This window comes from Pelmatolapia mariae, linkage group LG5 (genome assembly GCF_036321145.2).
Source record: "Pelmatolapia mariae isolate MD_Pm_ZW linkage group LG5, Pm_UMD_F_2, whole genome shotgun sequence".
Classification (NCBI taxonomy): Eukaryota; Metazoa; Chordata; class Actinopteri; order Cichliformes; family Cichlidae; genus Pelmatolapia; species Pelmatolapia mariae.
The window spans coordinates 3,989,209-4,008,159 of record NC_086231.1 but is presented as its reverse complement, the minus strand read 5'-3'; the positions used below and the strand labels follow the sequence as shown (position 1 = coordinate 4,008,159).

Genomic DNA, 18,951 nt, shown 5'->3' with positions numbered 1-18,951 from the left:
TTTCTAGTTCCAAGCTAAAGCATCTTGTCCACCTAAAGAAAAACAAAGGGAGCATTTCTGAGTAAGCAGAAGATTTAGCTGTAATTCGTTTGAAATTCAATACTGTTAATGAGAAAGGGGTGCACATATAACAGATTGTGATTGAAAGTGATAGTGAAGTATTTGCTGTGGAAAATTTCAAAAACACATTACTCACAGGAAGTGGTTAAAAGTCAGATGTTAGTTGGTACAAACTGCTTAAAAGGACTGACCCATCGGTCTCAACATAACAGATCGAGCATTTCACCACCGAGATGTTTGCTCTGCAACAAATTGTGGTTGTTCATGTGCTGACATTCCTCGGGCAAAATGGTAAGTTGCACCATGAATAATAGTGTGGAATATTAATATTTTTTAAATATTTTTTATTAATTTTGTTTCCTCCTAATGCAATTAGTCCTTGGAAGTAAAATTATAAATGGGAAAATAGCCCCAGACAACGAAATGCTGTATATGGCATCAGTGCAGGATCACGGAGGCAACCATGTTTGTGGAGGATTTCTTGTTTCTGAGGACTTTGTAATGACTGCTGCACACTGTGACGTGTAAGTAATCATTCCTCCAAGGAAATTTCTTATTTATTTCTCATATATATATATATATTAGGGGTGCAACAATACTCGTATCGATATTGAACCGTTCGATACAGTGCTTTCGGTTCGGTACGCATGTGTATCAAACAATACAAAATTTTTAATTTATTTTATCAACTTTTCTTCTGACGATGCTGTCTGCGTTGAGCGCTCAGTGGATCTGCGTTCGTCCACTCCGCCTAGGCTGCACTGTTGAGCGCAGATCCACTGAGCGCAGAGCGCAAGCTAGCAAGACAGAAGCTAAGCTCGTTGCAACATGGCAACTGCCTCAACGCTACCCGAAATTGAACCTCCCCCACCCTCATTCAGATCTGGCATTTGGAACTATTTTGGTTTTCATGTGAAGCATGACCCTGATGGTAAGCGCGTCATGGACAAAAGTAAAACAGTGTGTCGGATGTGCATACTGTGGCCAATGCTCAATTGGTGGGAAATAGTGCGTTAGCGCAGTTAGCTTGTTAACGTGTTGACGCCGTCCAGCCCCACGCACGGGGTGATCCGCGGTAGCTCTTTAACGGAGATTTGCCGCGTTGTGGCGTTAACGTCATTTCAACGAGATTAACGCTGACAGCACTAGTGGGAACACAACGAATATGACTGCACATTTACTCCGACATCATCCTAATGCAAAGACAAGTGGAAGCAGACAAAAACAACAAGCACACATGCTACAAACTTTACCCGAGTCATTTAGACAGCCGTTAGCACATGATTCTCCTTATGGGGACCTGATATGTTTAATATGCTGCTGAGAATATAGCCCAGAAGAAGCGTATAGTATAGCTTTTATTTTGCAAAGAGCCATTTCTCCAAACCGTGAATTTTGTGTATCGTTGCACCCCTACTATATATATATATATATATATATATATATATATATATATATATATATATATGTATATATATATATATATATATATATACATAAATTCTCCCTCTATATAATAGATATATGACATATATATACATGACATGTATATTTAGTACTGTATAATGTAATAATAATAATAATTGAAGTTCTTTAGTTACAAACTAAAACCATAAAAATTTTTGAATAAATTCAGTGAATACATAAAATTGACTTTAACTATAAAAATGTATTAATATTTTCATCATGTTGTTTATGTAACTGCAGAAAATCTACTGATGATCTTAGAATTATATTTTATTCAGGTATCCTAGATACGTAGTCCTTGGTAACCACCATCTGAGGAGGGCTGATAAGCTCGTGATACAGATTGCCGAGAAATACAAGCACCCATCTTATCGGGATGTTGGCCTTGGATACGACATCATGCTTTTAAAAGTAAGGTTTATCATTTTTGTTTTCTCACATCACACAGGAAGTTTTATATTTTGGAGTGTTTGAATTTACAATATGCTGATTGAAAAACAAATTTCTAGTTGAGGTAAAAAGTGCTTACTTAAAAAAAAGATAAATGATAGATGTTCTGTAACACTGCTTAATGGTTTTCACTTATTTTAAATCTTTACTCTTTAATTCTGTGCCTCTAGCTGTCTGCACCTGTCCGACCAAGCAAAACAATTCAATTCACTCGACTTCCCTTCCGTGAAATGACATTAAATGAAAATGAGAAGTGCCAAGTGGCTGGATGGGGTAAGATAAACACTCGTGGTAATGTTGTTGATGACCTGAGAGTGGTGGATGTCTCAGTCATCAGTCCACAAGTCTGCAGGGAAGAATGGGGTCATCTTCCTGCCAGTGTTATCTGTGCAGGTGGATACAACACACCAAAAGGAGTCTGTCAGGTATCTTTTCTCTCCTTCCCTTGAAAAGTCATTGCTAACTGCTCTGTTGTTGAGAAATATATGAGCACCCTGGATTAAGTATCACATGAACAAAATAAATTCTTCCTTCATACAGGGTGATTCTGGTGGTCCTCTGGTCTGCAAGGGAATGGCTGTCGGTATTGTTTCTTTCAACAGGAAGATTGATGAAAACTTGGGACAGTGTGACTATCCGGATCGTCCCAATGTCTATACGGATATCTCAAAGCACCTTAACTGGATCAGGAAGATTCTCCAGGGGAAAAAAAGTTAAATCTTACACAAAGCTTTGCATCAGCACACTGTAAGTGTGGAAGCTGTGCCTCTGTCAGCGTTTGCTCTGAATGCAGAATAAAGAAAATGTTTCAAATATTGTTTTCTTACACAAAGCTTTGCTTCAAACACACTGTAAGTGTTTACAGGAAACTGTGCCTCTGTCAGCGTTTGCTCTGAATGCAGAATAAAGAAAATGTTTCAAATATTGTTTTCTTACACAAAGCTTTGCTTCAAACACACTGTAAGTGTTTACAGGAAGCTGTGCCTCTGTCAGCATTTGCTCTGAATGCAGAATAAAGAAAATGTTTCAAATATTGTTTCTGTGCACGAATAATATTTTATTATGACTTTAAAACCTATCATCTATCTATCTATCTATCTATCTATCTATCTGATGTGGTTTTCAGTTAAATCTCGAATAAGTCAAAAAACTGAAGCTTTGACATTTTAATACTAGAAACAGCTCTAACTACAGTAACTCTACTTTTTAAATTTAATAGTAAGATCATGAACATTGAAGACCCTGACGTCTTCTCTTGGTTGTAGTGTTGGATGCCTGCCCTTGCTTCCTTTTTCCTCCCACATTCTTCTTCTTCTGTTGTATGTCTTTGGTGACCCTGCCAGTTTGGTCTTCTTCTGTTTCCCTGTTGTTTAATATTAGAAGGTGGATATTTAAAATCTGCTCTCAGAAGCACCCATAGAATACAACACTGCAGAACATGTTTGGTATAAATTTGTTACTGTTAGTGTATATCAGTTAAAATGAGATATGTCACATAACTTTGATTCCTAAATAAACAGCAACTCTACATAATTAATTAGAATGTAACTAAACTGAGATCAGCCCTGAGATTCATGAGGTATTTGCTCCTTTATAAAATAACTAAAATCGTACTGAAAAACATTTTTATTAAACTGTCTCAGACACCTTTCTTCTGAGACTGTTCTTCCCCAGATGTCATCTCTGTCCCGTCAGGCACAGCCATCCTTTTCTGTCTTCCTGCTCTGGTCTTCAGCTCCACCTCCACAGGGTAATGGTCACTGATGCTGAGTGCCTTACAGAGTAAATAAAGTTGAATGACAACACCGATGCTGTCCTTTACAATAAAATAGTCAAATCATTTCTATCTTTGAGCTCAGAAAACACATAAGTGAGTCTCACCTCCTCATCCATCAGCTTAAACTCTTGCTGAAAGTTGAAAGACTTGGCCGAGTTGGGGACGATGGCATTCGACATTGTCTCTCCATACACCACACTTCTGTTTGACAAAGAGGAGACACATAAAAAAAGTTATGAAGTACTTTTTTTACACTTTACAGTGTGAAGCCGCGATAATTTTATCCCTTCATTTTTCTCTCAATTTTAAATTCCTTCATGTCCCTAACATTAGACGTTAGCTGTGAGAGGCACTCTAAAAAAAAAAACGTAATCTTCCTGAAAAATAATAAAGAACACTTTGGCCATGTTGCAGAGGCTTTGTGATGGCTCAGCTCACAAAAAGACCCATCAGCACACTGCCACCAGTGCTCATCATTTACAAACAGTCCTTCACCACAAAGTAAAAATTGTACAAACGTTTCACATAAATCAGTGATTCATGAACATTTTCCTATGTGAATTAGTTTATCTGTTTCTTTGTGGGGATAGGTTAATTGATTAGTCTAAATTGCCCATAGGTGTGAATGTGGGAGTGAATGTGAGTGCAAATGGTTGTCTGTCTCTGTGTGTTAGCCCTGCGACAGACTGGCGACCTGTCCAGGGTGTACCCCGCCTCTCGCCCTATGACAGCTGGGATAGGCTCCAGCACCCCCCGCGACCCTGAAAAAGGACAAGCGGAAGCGAATGGATGGATGGATGTTTCTTTCTCCTGTTTTTTGTTTCAGTGGTGATTATGCAGATTGTATGAAGAATAATATTTTTACTCAACTTTATTTATACAATTATTTGTACAAGTATCTTCCTCTTTTTGAGCTCTCATTCAATTCAATTTCATTTATACAGCGCCGAATCACAACAAAAGTCCCCTTAAGGCACTTTATATTGTAAGGTAGACCCCTACAATAATGCATACAGATTTACATAGCAGAATTAACGAGAAGGGTCTGGCTGCAGCCACTGGGGAGCGCCATATTGTGACCTCCACAGTAGGCGGAAATACGTTCCCTGCATGGATACAGTGGAAACCTTGCAAGTGGATTGTAAGGTTGAGACAGAGTCTTTCATATATAATTTTGCCATTAATAATTTCATAATTCTAGGAGTCACCTAGTTTGCTTACACTAATTACGTTGCCACTTTGTTGGCGTTACAACAACGGTCATACCCCCGAGGTATCTAAACTTTAGTAAGGAATGTGTGTACTTTTGACACCTCTGGCTAGCATTTAGTGGTCAGTTTCAAAAGTATTTGTTTTTTGCTTGTTATTGAACAAATACACTTCACTACTTTTCACTATCTGTAACATCAATGCACATTTTGATGCATTCTCAATCATCCAGGAAAGTAAATCTCCAAAAGTTGAATCTGTTCATCTGGACGTAGCGTTTTGTGGGAGAAACGTTTCGTCACTCATCCAAGTGACTTCTTCAGTCTCAGCTGACTGCAGGTTTCCCCAATCTTATAAACAGTACATTTGCATAATGACTGAAACCAGCCCAGTGAAGGAACAATGGGCTGTGAGGTCAGTTCCTTAATCATAATTATGCAAATTCCTATGACCATTGATCAACAATCACTGACCAAAACCCACTGATCAAAGAACACTGATCAATGGCCATGAGTACCATTCACAGAGAGTTGGGGAATGGCTGCAATCACAGCATTGTAAGATGGCGAAAGATGTACCCTTAGGCCCCCTCCTCGATTCAGAGATGGTCTTTCCCTCTTCACGTAAATGGCCTCCTTGACTCCGCGCTCAAACCAGCGTTCCTCCCTGTCCAGGATGTGTACATCCTCATTGTTGAAAGAGTGTCCACTGGCCTGTAGGTGTAAATAAACTGCAGAGTCCTGGCCTGATGAGGTAGCTCTTCTGTGTTGTGCCATCCGCTTCGCTAGAGGTTGTTTGGTTTCCCCGATGTATAAATCCTGGCAATCCTCCTGGCACTTAACAGCGTACACTATGTTACTCTGTTTGTGTCGGGGGACCCGATCCTTGGGGTGGACCAGTTTTTGGCGCAGCGTGTTTTGGGGTTTAAAAGCCACAGAGACACGGTGTTTAGAAAAAATGCGTCTCAACTGTTCCGATACTCCTGACACATATGGGATCACTACAGGTTTTCGCCTGGGCAGCGGTTGTCCTTCTCTCCTGGATCGACTGGAGCTTTCTTTAGGTGCCTTTCCCGCTTTGACAAAAGTCCAGCTGGGATAACCACATTTACTCAGGGCCTTCTTGATGTGATGTTCTTCTGCTTGCCTGGCCGCTGTGTCAGTGGGGATGGTGTTCGCTCTGTGTTGTAGCGTCCTGATGACACCCAGTTTGTGCTCCAGTGGATGATGAGAGTCAAACCTTAGATACTGATCCGTATGTGTAGGTTTACGGTACACGTCAGCCTTTAGATGTCCCCCATTACTGATGGAAATCTCACAGTCTAAGAAGGCTAACCTGCCACTTTTCATATCCTCCCTGGTGAATTTGATGTGTCGGTCCACCGAGTTAATGTGATCCGTGAAATGTAGTACGTCCTGAGATTTGATTTTCACCCAGGTGTCATCCACATATCTGAACCAATGGCTTGGTGGTGTTCCAGGGTAGGATAGCAAAGCCCTCTTTTCCACTTCTTCCATGTACAAATTGGCCACGATGGGTGAAACTGGGGAGCCCATGGCACACCCATGTTTCTGCCTGTAGAACTGACCCTTGTATGTGAAGTAGGTGGAATGAAGACACAGTTCCAAAAGCAAACACACTTGGTCGATGCTGAGAGTGGTCCTGTTGCTGAGGTTGGTGTCATCCTGTAATCTCTTACGGACTACCTCCAATGCTTCCTTGACTGGGATGCAAGTGAAGAGAGATGTAACGTCGTACGAGACCATGGTTTCATCTGCCTCCATAATGACATCTCTCACCTTCTCAACAAAATCCAGGGTGTTCTGGATGTGGTGTTCAGAGCTGCCCACCAGCGGGTTGAGGATCGAAGCCAGAAACTTGGAGATGTTATAGGTGACCGAGTTGATAATGCAGACAATAGGTCTCAAAGGTGCACCCTGCTTATGTATTTTCGGTAAACCATACACACTTGGTGTAGACTCCCCTGGGTATAGCCTGTGGTATGAGGTCCATTGTTCCTTCAGTGGGCTGGTTTCAGTCATTATACAAATGTACTGTTTATAAGATTGGGGAAACCTGCAGTCAGCTGAGACTGAAGAAGTCACTTGGATGAGTGACGAAACGTTTCTCCCACAAAACGCTACGTCCAGATGAACAGATTCAACTTTTGGAGATCAATGCACATTGTTCCATTTACTGCATATTGCACTTCATGTCTTTCATTCCACCTGCATCAACGTTGTAAAGTTCGTCACAAAGAGATTTATATATTTATAAATACTAATATTCTCTATTCCATTCTGTTCTGCTTTGTTATTGCCCAGATTTTAGTTAGCCTTTGTTAATTTGTCTGTTATATGTCAATAAATACGTAGGTCACAAATAAAAGTGTCTTGTAAATTGTGTTTTTGTAAAGAATATTCCCCCCAAATCTCTTACATGCTAACTGTAACATGTTATTTCTGCTGAACTTAAATGTGTATATGGTGTTTATCTGTTTTTCTCTCTGTTTTAGATGCACATATCAAATTTGAATTCTGCCTCCAAGCCAGAATTGCAGGAATGCACAACATGTTGCAGAAGACTCTTTCACTGTCCTCTGTGCCCCACTTTCAGCCCTGCTGTCAGGGCAAAGATTGAGGAGCATATAAATGGACACATTAAAAATGCTTTGCCTTTCAAAGGTATGTTGGTATTAAATATACCTCATAGTTAAAGTTATAAATATGGACTTCTTTTCAGCACCTCTGCAGTCTCTTTGTTGACTTAAAAGTTGCTATTCACATTGTACAGTTCAGTGCATTCATCAGCAAGAGAAAAAAGTGTGTTTTCATTAAAAGAAATTTCCTGTTCACCACATTTCTTGACAGCTCTTGTGATCCATACCATTTTGCTTTCATTATTGAGGATGGCTTGGATGTTTTTGTTAATATGTACAATCTGATTGTTAGATAAACTGATTGCATTCAATACAACTACATTTAAATTACATGTGGGGGGGGGGGTTTCTCTCCTACAGACAAAATGATATGCTGGTGCAGGCTGCCATGTAGGACGACAGGACACTTTCCCTGCCCTGTCTGTAGCATGACAATCATACAGCGTGGGGATATGGCAAGGCATTTACTGTCATGTCACCACTATCAGGACTGCTCCCCACTGAACTCTCCAAGGAGCCTCGTCATCCTCCCGCTGCACTCTCCGTGGAGCCCCATCTCCCTTTCGATGTCTTGTCTTCAGCATCTAAACCAATTTCTGAATCTTCAGTAGAATATTCATATGCTCTACACTCTGTGCTAAATGAAACTGTGGCTGTTGGAAAGCCCATGAAAATGAAACGCCCTCACTGTGGTCTTCTTCTTTAAAAAAAACAACTTCAAGGCTCACATGATGAGGAGGCATTCAAACAGATCAATAGATGTTTGCCTGGCCTGTCATCTGCAGTGTGTTTGTGTAGAGGGACTTCTTCCTCTTTGTTTTTCAGTTTGCAGAGGACATGGAGTTCTTTTTAAAAGCATGTGGTGATGAGCAGGGACTACGGGTCGATGTGAAGTTTGACATTTAATGGACAGATGAAGGCACTGGCTGTTTGTTTGTGTTTTTTATGTGTTGTTGGGTTTTTTTTTTCCAGTGTACAGAATTCCAATTAAACTTATTTCAAAATGTTGTTCACTTGTTTCCATGTCCATACTTATAGTAAAAAAATTAAGTCTAAATGTAACCGCATTGTTTATACTTGTAACTTCAAAATAAAAAGCTTACAGTTGCTATTAACATTAATGTATTACCCTGTAATCAATAATATTTTCATACATTTTATAGATTATATTTATGTAAATTTGACAAGCTAAACACATTCTGTACTGTACAGCAGCGGTCCCCAACCTTTTTTGCACCACGGACCACTTTAATGTCAGACAATATTTTCAGGGAACAACCTTTAAGGTGTCGCAGATAAATACAACGAAAGACTAAAAAAGAAACTGTGGTATTTTGTAAATATAATAATAAACGTGAATTGAGCTGTGCGCCAACAACAATGACAGTGACATCCTCCTCTCTGCTTCTTAATGCACTCTGGTCGCTATGGTAACGCATAAATAGTTCTTTCAAAATAAGACACACAACTACAACCATACATTTCACACCGGAGCCTCAACTCTCACGGAACGGTACCAAAGGACTCACGGACCGGTACCGGTCCGTGGGCCTATTAGGGACCGCTCCTGTACAGGAGACACTGGACTAGATTGATTGACAATGGTCTACAGCAATCAGAACGCACAACACGATGTGCTGTAAAAAATAAAATAAAAATCAGCGAAACAGCGAGTGTCGCGGAAGGTGCGCCGCGTTATAGCGAGAGACCACTGTACACTTTTGGCCACGAACAATTTAGGGGATGGTGAATTTTTTTTGAACAAACCCAGAGTGTTAAAAAACCCACTTAGAACCATTTTTATTTCTCAGCAGCATCAATAGTAACAAAAACGCAGCGGGAGAGCTGCAGCCGTTGAATGTACTGTCACAGCACCCGTGTGATTACTGTAAGGGTGGACAGCGCGCGGCTCGGGGTGAGCCGGAGGCTAGCGCGCCAGCGGGACCTGCCAAAATGGCAAGCCATTAGTGCCAAAAATCGCCACTTTTCTAACCCGTTTGGTTAAGAAATGGCGTAAAAAACGCCGTTTAATTTTTCAAAACGCCGAAAAAAACGGCGTTCTGTTTCGACAAACGCCGTTTTTTCCGACTCTCACATGGCACCCTGAACGCACCATCCGAGTGACGTAAAAAGCGGCGTTCAAAGACAGACGGAAACGCCGTTTTTTACGCTACTCGGCAGAAAACGCCGTTCAAAGATGCATAAAAACGGCGTTTTTTACGGCGTTCTGTGCCAGCTGTAACAGCGTTTAAAACGCCGTTTTATTGAAATTATGCAGGGCACTCCCCATGGTTCCCTCATCCAATTACTTTCAACTTATTTCACCCAATCAAAGAAGAGGAAGTGCAGACCACACTAATGTATCACCGATTCACCTTGCTGCTAAGTGATTGCCTATTCGGTACCAGTGCTTGTTACCCACTATGCATTTTGATATGTTTAAAGCATAATCAAACAAGCAAACGACGGAATGCTTTTTCTGAAACAAGACCTTAACTTTGTGGCGCATGGGTCGCTTGTTTACTTGAGGGATCAACTATTAGTGCTGCGCTACCGCAGTGTAGCATTATGATGCTAACGGAGTCCTGGCTAACACCGCAAACTCCGGACATGAGTGTGGAGCTGCCCGGTTTCCAGATGCTGCGGGCGGACAGGACGAGAGACAGCGGTGAGAGGAAAGGAGGGGGACTGGGCAGTGTTTGTTAAAGACAGTTGTGGGACCCCTGGGCACATTGCTGTGAAAGAACAACTCTGCAACAGAGACATTGAGCTATTAGCCGTTAGCATCCGTGGAGGGACCTCTAATATCAGGGGACTTTAATCATGTCTCGCTGGACTCCACACTGCCCACCTTCACCCAGTATGTGACCTGTCCCACCGTAGGCAATAAAACATTGTACTTAATGTATGCCAATGAAAAAGTGGCATACAGTTCATCACCTCCCCCTGCACAGGGAAGATCTGATCGTAACCTAGTGCGCCTTGTCTCTGTGTGCAGCACTTAGTGTGCACGGAGCCCCTAATCACCCACGCAGTGCAGAGATGGTTCGCGGAGGGCATAATCAAGCAAATAAATGACAGAATGCTTTTTATTTCATGTTGACGTGCAATTTATGTATAGTTGACCGGGAAATTAAAGCAGTGATCACTTGGACTATTCCGTAGCACCCCTCTCACAGTGGTACATCCCTCCAGGTAACCATTCACAAGTCTTGTACAGTAGAGCGGGACATTACGTTTACTCTCAGCGGAATTCACCCGAGAAGGCATATAAGTTCCTGCACTGCACTGGCCTCCACCACGATTAGTATAAGGTAAGAATGAATCAATTTTATTCTATTCTTATTTCCAGTACAGTAAAAAACTCATTAATTTACAGTTTCTGACAAAATGTAGGAGCCTGAAATTGTGTCTACTTTCATCTTACAGTCCAGCAACAAAGAACACATTTTCGTTTCATACTTTTGTTATATTCCGTTACAAAGCTAGCCTTAGCCTTGCCGTCGCCTCGGCCACCATTGATTACGTGGCTCTAATATTAGAGCCACGTAATTGCGCATTGATTTTGCGGTATGGTTGTGTGTAAGTGCTGCATATAATACAATATGTTCAATGGGAGAAACTTAGTCATTTAACTCGACAGCCGAGTAATTATCCCAATAGCCTTTTTCCAGTAAGCAGGATTAACAGACTGTCAAACCATGAAGTCATAGTGCAACACCAAGTTGCAATTTCAGTAAACTCATCTGAATTAGATCGTGACAGATGTTCCGAATTTTCAGCTTTTGATGTTCATCCTTATAAGCACGCATGTGCCTTTTTAAACGCATGTATAGTTGTATCTACAATACCAGGATTTAGTAATACAGTGGGGTATACAAAGAGCCACATGAGACTGTTAAGCAGTCAGTAAACCCGACACTGTAGACTGAAAGACAAAATCCATGAACTGAAAACTGACCTTAAATATGAGTGCGAGAAATCCGCAGTGAAGACAGATAATAATATTGATTAGGGAGAGAGGACACAGCTGGGAGAAACAAGACACAGGTGAATTGAATCAAACAAGTATGACCAGTGGAAGCAAAAGCAAGTGCACAAAAGACTAGAGGTCAACAATATAAAGCAGTAACCAACTAAAGATAGGACACAGAAATGCAGACTTTGCACTAGGAACACAGAATGGCAGGAGAACAGCCTCAAAGAGTAAAGAAATGAATAAACAACAGTATATGCAGAAAATAAAGAATAAAGTTAAAAGACAGCGTGGTCTTCAAGAACCCAGAGTACGATACAAAAATGTCGTTTTATTCAAGTGAACAAAACAATGTAGACCATGATCATTTTTTTAATAAGTTGGAAAAAAATAAAAACTAATGACAGCATTTAAAATAAACAAAGATGAATAACATAGATGGGAACATTTAACAATGGAATTGTAACATTATCAAAACTGATTTTTCAGATATGCAGAGTAGAAGATGTGGAGATTCAAATTTTTAACTTGGGTGTGTGTTTGAAATATGAAAATATTGGTTGACATCGTTGACATACTGTTATTAAAGATAGGAATATGTATGAAGAGTAGATTCAAAAGCTCTATTAACAGAACTATAACCTGTTAGAATCTGACATTTATTTCAGATGTATTCTGTAACTGTTCACAGTCTCAATACTTACAGTGATGACAGATTGTTTCCAAAAGTGCTCAGTCACAATTTTCATAAGACTAACATGGAATTTTTGATTTATTTAAATATATAAACCTGTTGAAAGTAATAATTTAAATTTTTGTCTTTGTAGGATCACAGTAATGTATAGATTTCTAATATAGTCCAAGTTTGTCTATGAAAAAACACCAGCAAGCAGGGTATGTCCTACAACTATCGTATCACTGTCAATGACTAAGACTATAATCGAACTCTCTCCCTTAAACAACAAAAACATGAAGTGTACTCAGGAGCAGATTCGAGCACAGGCTCAGAGTGAAGTTAACAGAAAACTTTCTTTACATCATCATCATCATCATCATCATTTATTTATATATCACTTTACAAACACACCTGTTAGACCAAAGTGCTGTACAATAGAAATATAAATATAGTAATAAAATATAAAAAACCAGACAAGTACGTGTATGTGATGCAAAAGGTAAAATTAAAAACAAGGCTAGAATGCATGAATGTTAACTTTGAGTTCTACAACTAGGAGCAAAATGCTATGAACATGGACTATGGTAGTTCATACTCGAGGGAACAGTAACATGATCTGTGGCTGCCGGAGCTTGGCAAGTGAAACAGTGGTGTGAGAGTTGATGGTGGAGCGGCACTGTGGGGCCCATTTTTGTGTTGTTACCTTATGTGTGCCGCTACGGGTCACCTTTTGCGTTTTTACGTATGGTGTATTTATGGAAATGTATTTAAGATAAACGTAACTCAAGCCAGGTGTTTTTGGTCAGAACAAGCAGTTTGTAAACTCTGCGCTGTTATGATAAATGACATTGGATAAAGAGAAGCAAATAAAAATGATGAATACAAAACCAATCTTAACCGTACAAGACAAGTATAGCTTGAGTTGGGCTGTCACAAGTTTAATTCATAACAGTTACATTGCCTCACCCCTGCCATCAAACACTTCAGTGGCTTCAAGTGTAGGCATAGCCTCTACAGGTACTGCAAGAGAGGGAGAGCAGAGTCAGGAGGGTCTTGGAAGAAGTTCAGAAAAGATCCAAATAGGCAGTCTGAACAGTCTTACTTGTTTGCAGGTGGAGTAATGCACGAATGGATAAAAAAGAGTGAGAGGTTATCAGCTGTTGAGGAGCAAATGGAGATCCGTGTCCAGGGGAGTGAGGCTATTGCGAGTGTGAAAGGTTGTCCAGGAAGTAACTAAGACGACATGAACAGAGAGGTAAGTACTAGAGTACTAAACTTACTCTTTAAGTGTGCGTGCGTGTGTGCGTGTGTGTGTGTGTGTGGGAGGGTGGGTGGGTGGGGTGGGCTGCTTTTAACCATGTAAAGCACTTTGTGCTACATTTTTTTGTATGAAAAGTGCTTTATAAATAAAGATTGATTGATAGAGCTTTGAGCAACGTGAGGCCAATAACTAACATAGGTTAACAGGTAATATGGCAAAGACTGGTTGTGAACGGTGGTCTTAAATACAGCTGGCTTGATTTGTCTCAGGTGGTGATCCTCAGAGGAGCGATGAAGTAGAGCAGCCAGCACCCCAAGTAGAGCAGGCACTGTGGAAAAATAGTTGTGACTCAACCAGTCCATTACAAAGTATGGCCTGGAGGATTTTCATCTCAAGGTGCAAGAACATTCTTAATGACTGAACACGGCGGCTGCTGATGGACGATGTTGGGCCAGATGTGCTACAGTTAGCGTTAAGGAGGTATGATCAAAACAAGATCGAAAACATTTAACATTTAAACTTGCATAAAATGTTGTAGGGGAATATGGCCTGAGAATATAACATGAATTAAGAAGTCATATTTTGATATCTTTGAGGTTGGAGACAATGCAGAGAAGCCTTCGGTGGGCAAGAGGAAGACTGATCAATGTAACTGCGGCAGATCAACTTCTGCGTGACTTGGCTGAATTGATTCAGGAGGTCGAACTGTCTACTCAGCATGGCCAACAAGGTAAGCACATATTGTGTTGATTCCTTGACTCATCAAAAGTGTGAAATAAATTATGACTCTGTCTTAACCTATTTTCCAAATACACCAAACGCTTATATATTTTCAGGCTGTTTTGGATACCAGGCACCAGTGGTTTTCAACAGAGGTAGAGGAAGATCCCTTTACCGTATCACTCGGGAACAGCTTTCATTCCTGAAGTCATGTGGATTCACTGCACCTCAGATGGCTGATATTTTGAATGTTTCACTTCGTACAATTCGAAGACGTCTGCGGTCATTGACTTTTGAAACCATTGTGACTTTCAGTTCTTTGTGACACACACTCACTGTTTATTCAAATTAAATGGTATTGTGAATTTGTAAAAATAAGTTTATTTGAATGTGCACCACTAGTCAAGTAATGAAGTGTGTTGTTATGGTAGTGATTAAAATAATCATGGTTTTTTTTTTGTCTGATTTCAGACAGTATCATTTCACCCGTGCATCAATGTATGCGGAACAGACTGACAGTGCCTTGGATGAACATGTGCAGGACATTGTTGCTGGCAATGAACAAATTGGTCCTGAGGCTGTCAGAGCCTCCCTGCGAGTACGTGGACTACGTGTACAGCGAAGGAGGGTTCGAGCAAGCATGTTACGGATGAATCCTGGAGCAGCTGCCCTAAGAGCAGTTTTGCGGAGACCAGAACGAAGAACATATCAGGTTGCAGGTCCAAACTCATTGTGGCACATTGATGGAAATCACAAGCTGATACGGTAACCAACCACACTGATTTGTTGAACACCTATTTTGACCAAAGTGAAATTCAGCATTACATCAAATATAATTGTTGAACAGTAAGACGTCCAGTAGAGCCAGGCCCTGGGATGGGCAGTCCTCTAACACAACTGGTTATGTTTAAAGGGGAAGATGAGAGAACACAGACAGCGCAAGCAACATACAGAGAAAAATTCAAACTTGACATGTAATAGTGCCATGTAAATCAATTAAGAGTGTGTTTTCCATTGTTTCAATAACAAAGCATAAATAATATTTTTCTTCATTTGGACAGCGGTTTTAGGTGGAGGATAGTCATTCATGGTGCTATTGATGGATACAGTCGTCTTGTGGTCTTCCTTCATGCCTCAAACAACAACCGTAGCAGTACCATTTTATCAAGTTTCATCAGAGCCGTGGTATCCTAAGGTGTACCCTCGAGGGTCCGGACAGACAGAGGTGGGGAAAACAATGCTGTCTGCCTGATGATGAACATTTTCAGAGGCTTTGATCGTGGAAGTGCCCTACGAGGAAGGAGTACCCATAATCAGAGAATTGAGAGGCTCTGAGGTGATCTGTGGCGAGGAATGACCAATGTCTACTGTGATTTATTTCACCACCTGGAGGAGGAAGGCATCATTGACAATGACAATGAAATGCACCTTTGGGCTCTCCATTACATCTATCTCCCAAGGATCAACAGAGATTTGAAAGACTTCACTCAACAGTGGAACAATCATGGCTTGCGGACAGAGAGACACTTGAGCCCATTACAGATTTTTGTCCAAGGCAGCCTCCAGCAACAGGGCTGAGCCTCAACTGCCATGCAGGACATCTTTCAGACTAGAGCAGCTGCTGCTGATGGGACTATTGGTGGGACAGCTGATGGTAGTGTGACAGCCACTGAGAGTGAGATCACTGCTGCTCAGGGCTTAGGTACTGATTCTGGTGGTGGTGGTGGTGCTCATGGTACAGATGAGCTGGGACTGCTGGTCGACTGGCCTGAGAGGATTACTGTGCCAGACATTGAATTTACTCTGGACGGACCGATGATGGAGCAAGTGGTAGAACTATTTAATCCACTAACTGGCACCAGAGGGAGTCATGGTATTGAACTCATCTCTGGCTTAATATACTTTCTGGACTCCACATATCACTGAGACAGTTCAATTAATGACTGAAACATAATAGCAGCAAGTGGAAAGACTTCAAAATATCTAGGTGACTGGATACATATAATGTGAAAAGTTATAATACGTGTTTACTATGTACCATTGAGTAGTGGAGATACAAGAACGAGCTGTGTGACACTGAAAATAAAAAATGTTGAGTGATTTTTAAAGTGTATAAGATGGAAGTTGTGAAATGGAAAGTATACAACTGAAGCTGAATCTCGATAAAGTCAACTTGATTAATCTAAAAGTTACAGCTGTTGATATTGATAAATACAACTATAAAGCAGTGACAGTAAATAATTAAAAAATAAAAAACTGTATAGTAGGTCTTGAAGTGGCTCAGTATAGTGTAGTAGATATAAAGTGGTTTAGCGTGTGTTTGATGTTGTGACAGTTCACAGCGAGCAGATTATGTTTTGCTTTGTACAGATTATGCTTTGTACAAACATAGTTCTGAAAATACTGGACTCCAGTGTAAAATGTGAATAAAAAAGAGCAAGCAGTGATTTGCAAATGTCAAAGGCAAAGTTTGTTCACAGTAGAACATAGAAAACATGTCAAATGTTTACACCGAGACTATGTCGTTAAAAATAAGTCCATTTTAATTTGATGACAGCAATATGTTTCAAAACAGTTGGGATGGGGCAAGAGAAGGCTGGAAAAAGTGGTACTAAAAAGAAACAGCTGCAGGGATACTTTTTAAAAGTAACAGGTCAGTTACATGATTAGCTATTAAAAGATCATCTTAGAGAAGCAGAGTTGCTCTGGAGGAAATATGGGCAGAGGTTGATCAATCTGCAAAAAAACTCCATTAACAAATTGTGCAATTTCAGAATAATGTTCCCAAGTGTAAAGTTGTAAAGACTTAAAATATTCCATCCTTTAGAGGCATAAAAATATATTTTATCAAAAGATTCAGTGACTGGAGAAATCTCTTTGCAGAAACAATGAGGCTAAAAGCCATGATGTCAGTGATCTTCAAACGCTCACAGGAAAGTTATCATCATGGAGCATTAAACAGACACGATTCTGTCATGGAAATCAGTGCATTTCCTGTATCCTTTGGGGCAACAGACCTGAGTCACACTTTCAGAGGGGTACCTGGTGAGGTGGATTGAGAGGAATATCCATGATTCATGGCAGTTTGTTCACTCACTTCCTCTCCACCACAGCTTCCGGAGCGCGGCCAATCACAGAGCTTGCTTTCCTCCAAGAAGAACACATCAAAGTGCACTGCACTCACCTGAACTGACAGAACACCTGTCATTAACATTTTGGTGCACACACAAGCTTGCTCACAAAAAAACAGCCTGCCCATCCACTGCTTGTGTACAGCCTCTGTTTTGATCTTCCAGTTCAGAAAATGTATATATGTGTGTGTCCAGGTATTTGTATTCCTCCACCACATCATATCAGCGGGTTCGGTATCTTATACTTTTGTCAAGATAATGCACACTGCAGCCGATTTGTATCTACAGTTATTAGAAAGAAGCCATAACCAAGTTACATGGATTCTTTTTTTTAATTCATGTCATACAGGTAAACTAGTTATGTTATGTGCAACGCTGTCATGTGCCACTCTCTGTTTCAAATTTATGTAAGACATCCAGAGTACTCTGATGACATTGACAAGGACATCTCCAGTTTACATGGGAAACAATTATTTCATGTTCTTCAGATTATTTATTTACATCACTTTTCAGAAAACGTACATACAGGTCTGATTCAAAACTGCATATCTATTTTTTAATGCATGTTGATGGGGCAAAAATATTCCTGAGATACTGTTAACATTATTACATTTGAAGGCTATTATACAGTGGTATTACTTTAAACTGAGTAAAACGTTATTTTGATAAAAGTTAAGGTCTCCGTTTGTTTCAGAAAAAGCATTCTGTCATTTATTTGCTTTTATTATTTATTTATATGCCCTCCGCGGACCATCTCTGCACTGCGTGGGTGATTAGTGGCTCCATGCACAAGTGCTGCACACAGGGACAAGGCGCACTAGGTTACGATCAGATCTTCCCTGGGCAGGAAGGTGATGAGCTGTATGCAGTAGCGGTTTTTGATACGGGCGACACGGGCGGTTGCCCGGGGCGGCATTGTGGTGGGGGGCGGCATCACAGGCATCGGCAAAAAAAAAAAGTTGCTCGCACTCATGCTGCCCCGACATCAGCCAGCGTATTCTGGAGATGGGATAGGCACCGATCGGTTTTCTACCGCCCATTTGCTGGGAGTAAGGGCGCCCTCCGTTTGCTAGGTGAGCCTGCTGCTTGCGGCACAGGGAGGAGAGGGCGGGGCAGCGGGGGATTCTCTGACTGGCTGGAGCAGCATCTAATAACCAACTCGCAAAATAAAACAAAATAAAAACAAACCAACAAACACGAAAACACCAGACATCATGATACAGACTTATAATTTGCACCGATGTTTTTTCGAAATTCTGTAAGCGAAAAGTGAGCGCGAGAGCCCTCGGTGCGCCTGCTTGCTGCTGTGCTGAAGTCAAAGTAAACTTTATTGTCATCTCCGCTATACAGTCCAGTATATAGAGACACCAGACGACGAGGCTCCAGTTACAGCAGTGCAAGTAAACAAACAATATATATAAGAAGAGTAAGAAAATAAATATACACTTTAGGACCAGGGGTAAAGGGATCAATAACAATTTAAAATTTATAATTTACAGTTTGATGATTTAAAGTCACACACAATCTGTCGAAAGGGGGCCGGCTGCTTCCAAATAGAGCACATT

The 18,951-nt window shown here is 40.7% G+C and overlaps 1 protein-coding gene and 1 long non-coding RNA gene across 2 annotated transcripts; both read left to right on the top strand.

The window, feature by feature from the left end:
* Positions 1-293: 293 nt before the first annotated feature.
* On the top strand, positions 294-2,694 carry LOC135933077 (granzyme B-like). Its single transcript, XM_065470981.1, has 5 exons — positions 294-351; positions 437-584; positions 1,806-1,938; positions 2,148-2,402; positions 2,518-2,694. The coding sequence occupies exons 1-5, from the start codon at positions 294-296 to the stop codon at positions 2,692-2,694; spliced, it is 771 nt and encodes a 256-aa protein (XP_065327053.1).
* Positions 2,695-10,574: 7,880 nt separating this feature from the next.
* Positions 10,575-16,632, top strand: LOC134626894 (uncharacterized). The gene is made up of 7 exons (XR_010573679.1): positions 10,575-10,936; positions 13,387-13,529; positions 13,805-14,015; positions 14,132-14,265; positions 14,372-14,537; positions 14,727-15,020; positions 15,317-16,632. It is a non-coding gene; the product is annotated as an uncharacterized LOC134626894 (long non-coding RNA).
* The last annotated feature ends 2,319 nt before the right edge of the window (positions 16,633-18,951 follow it).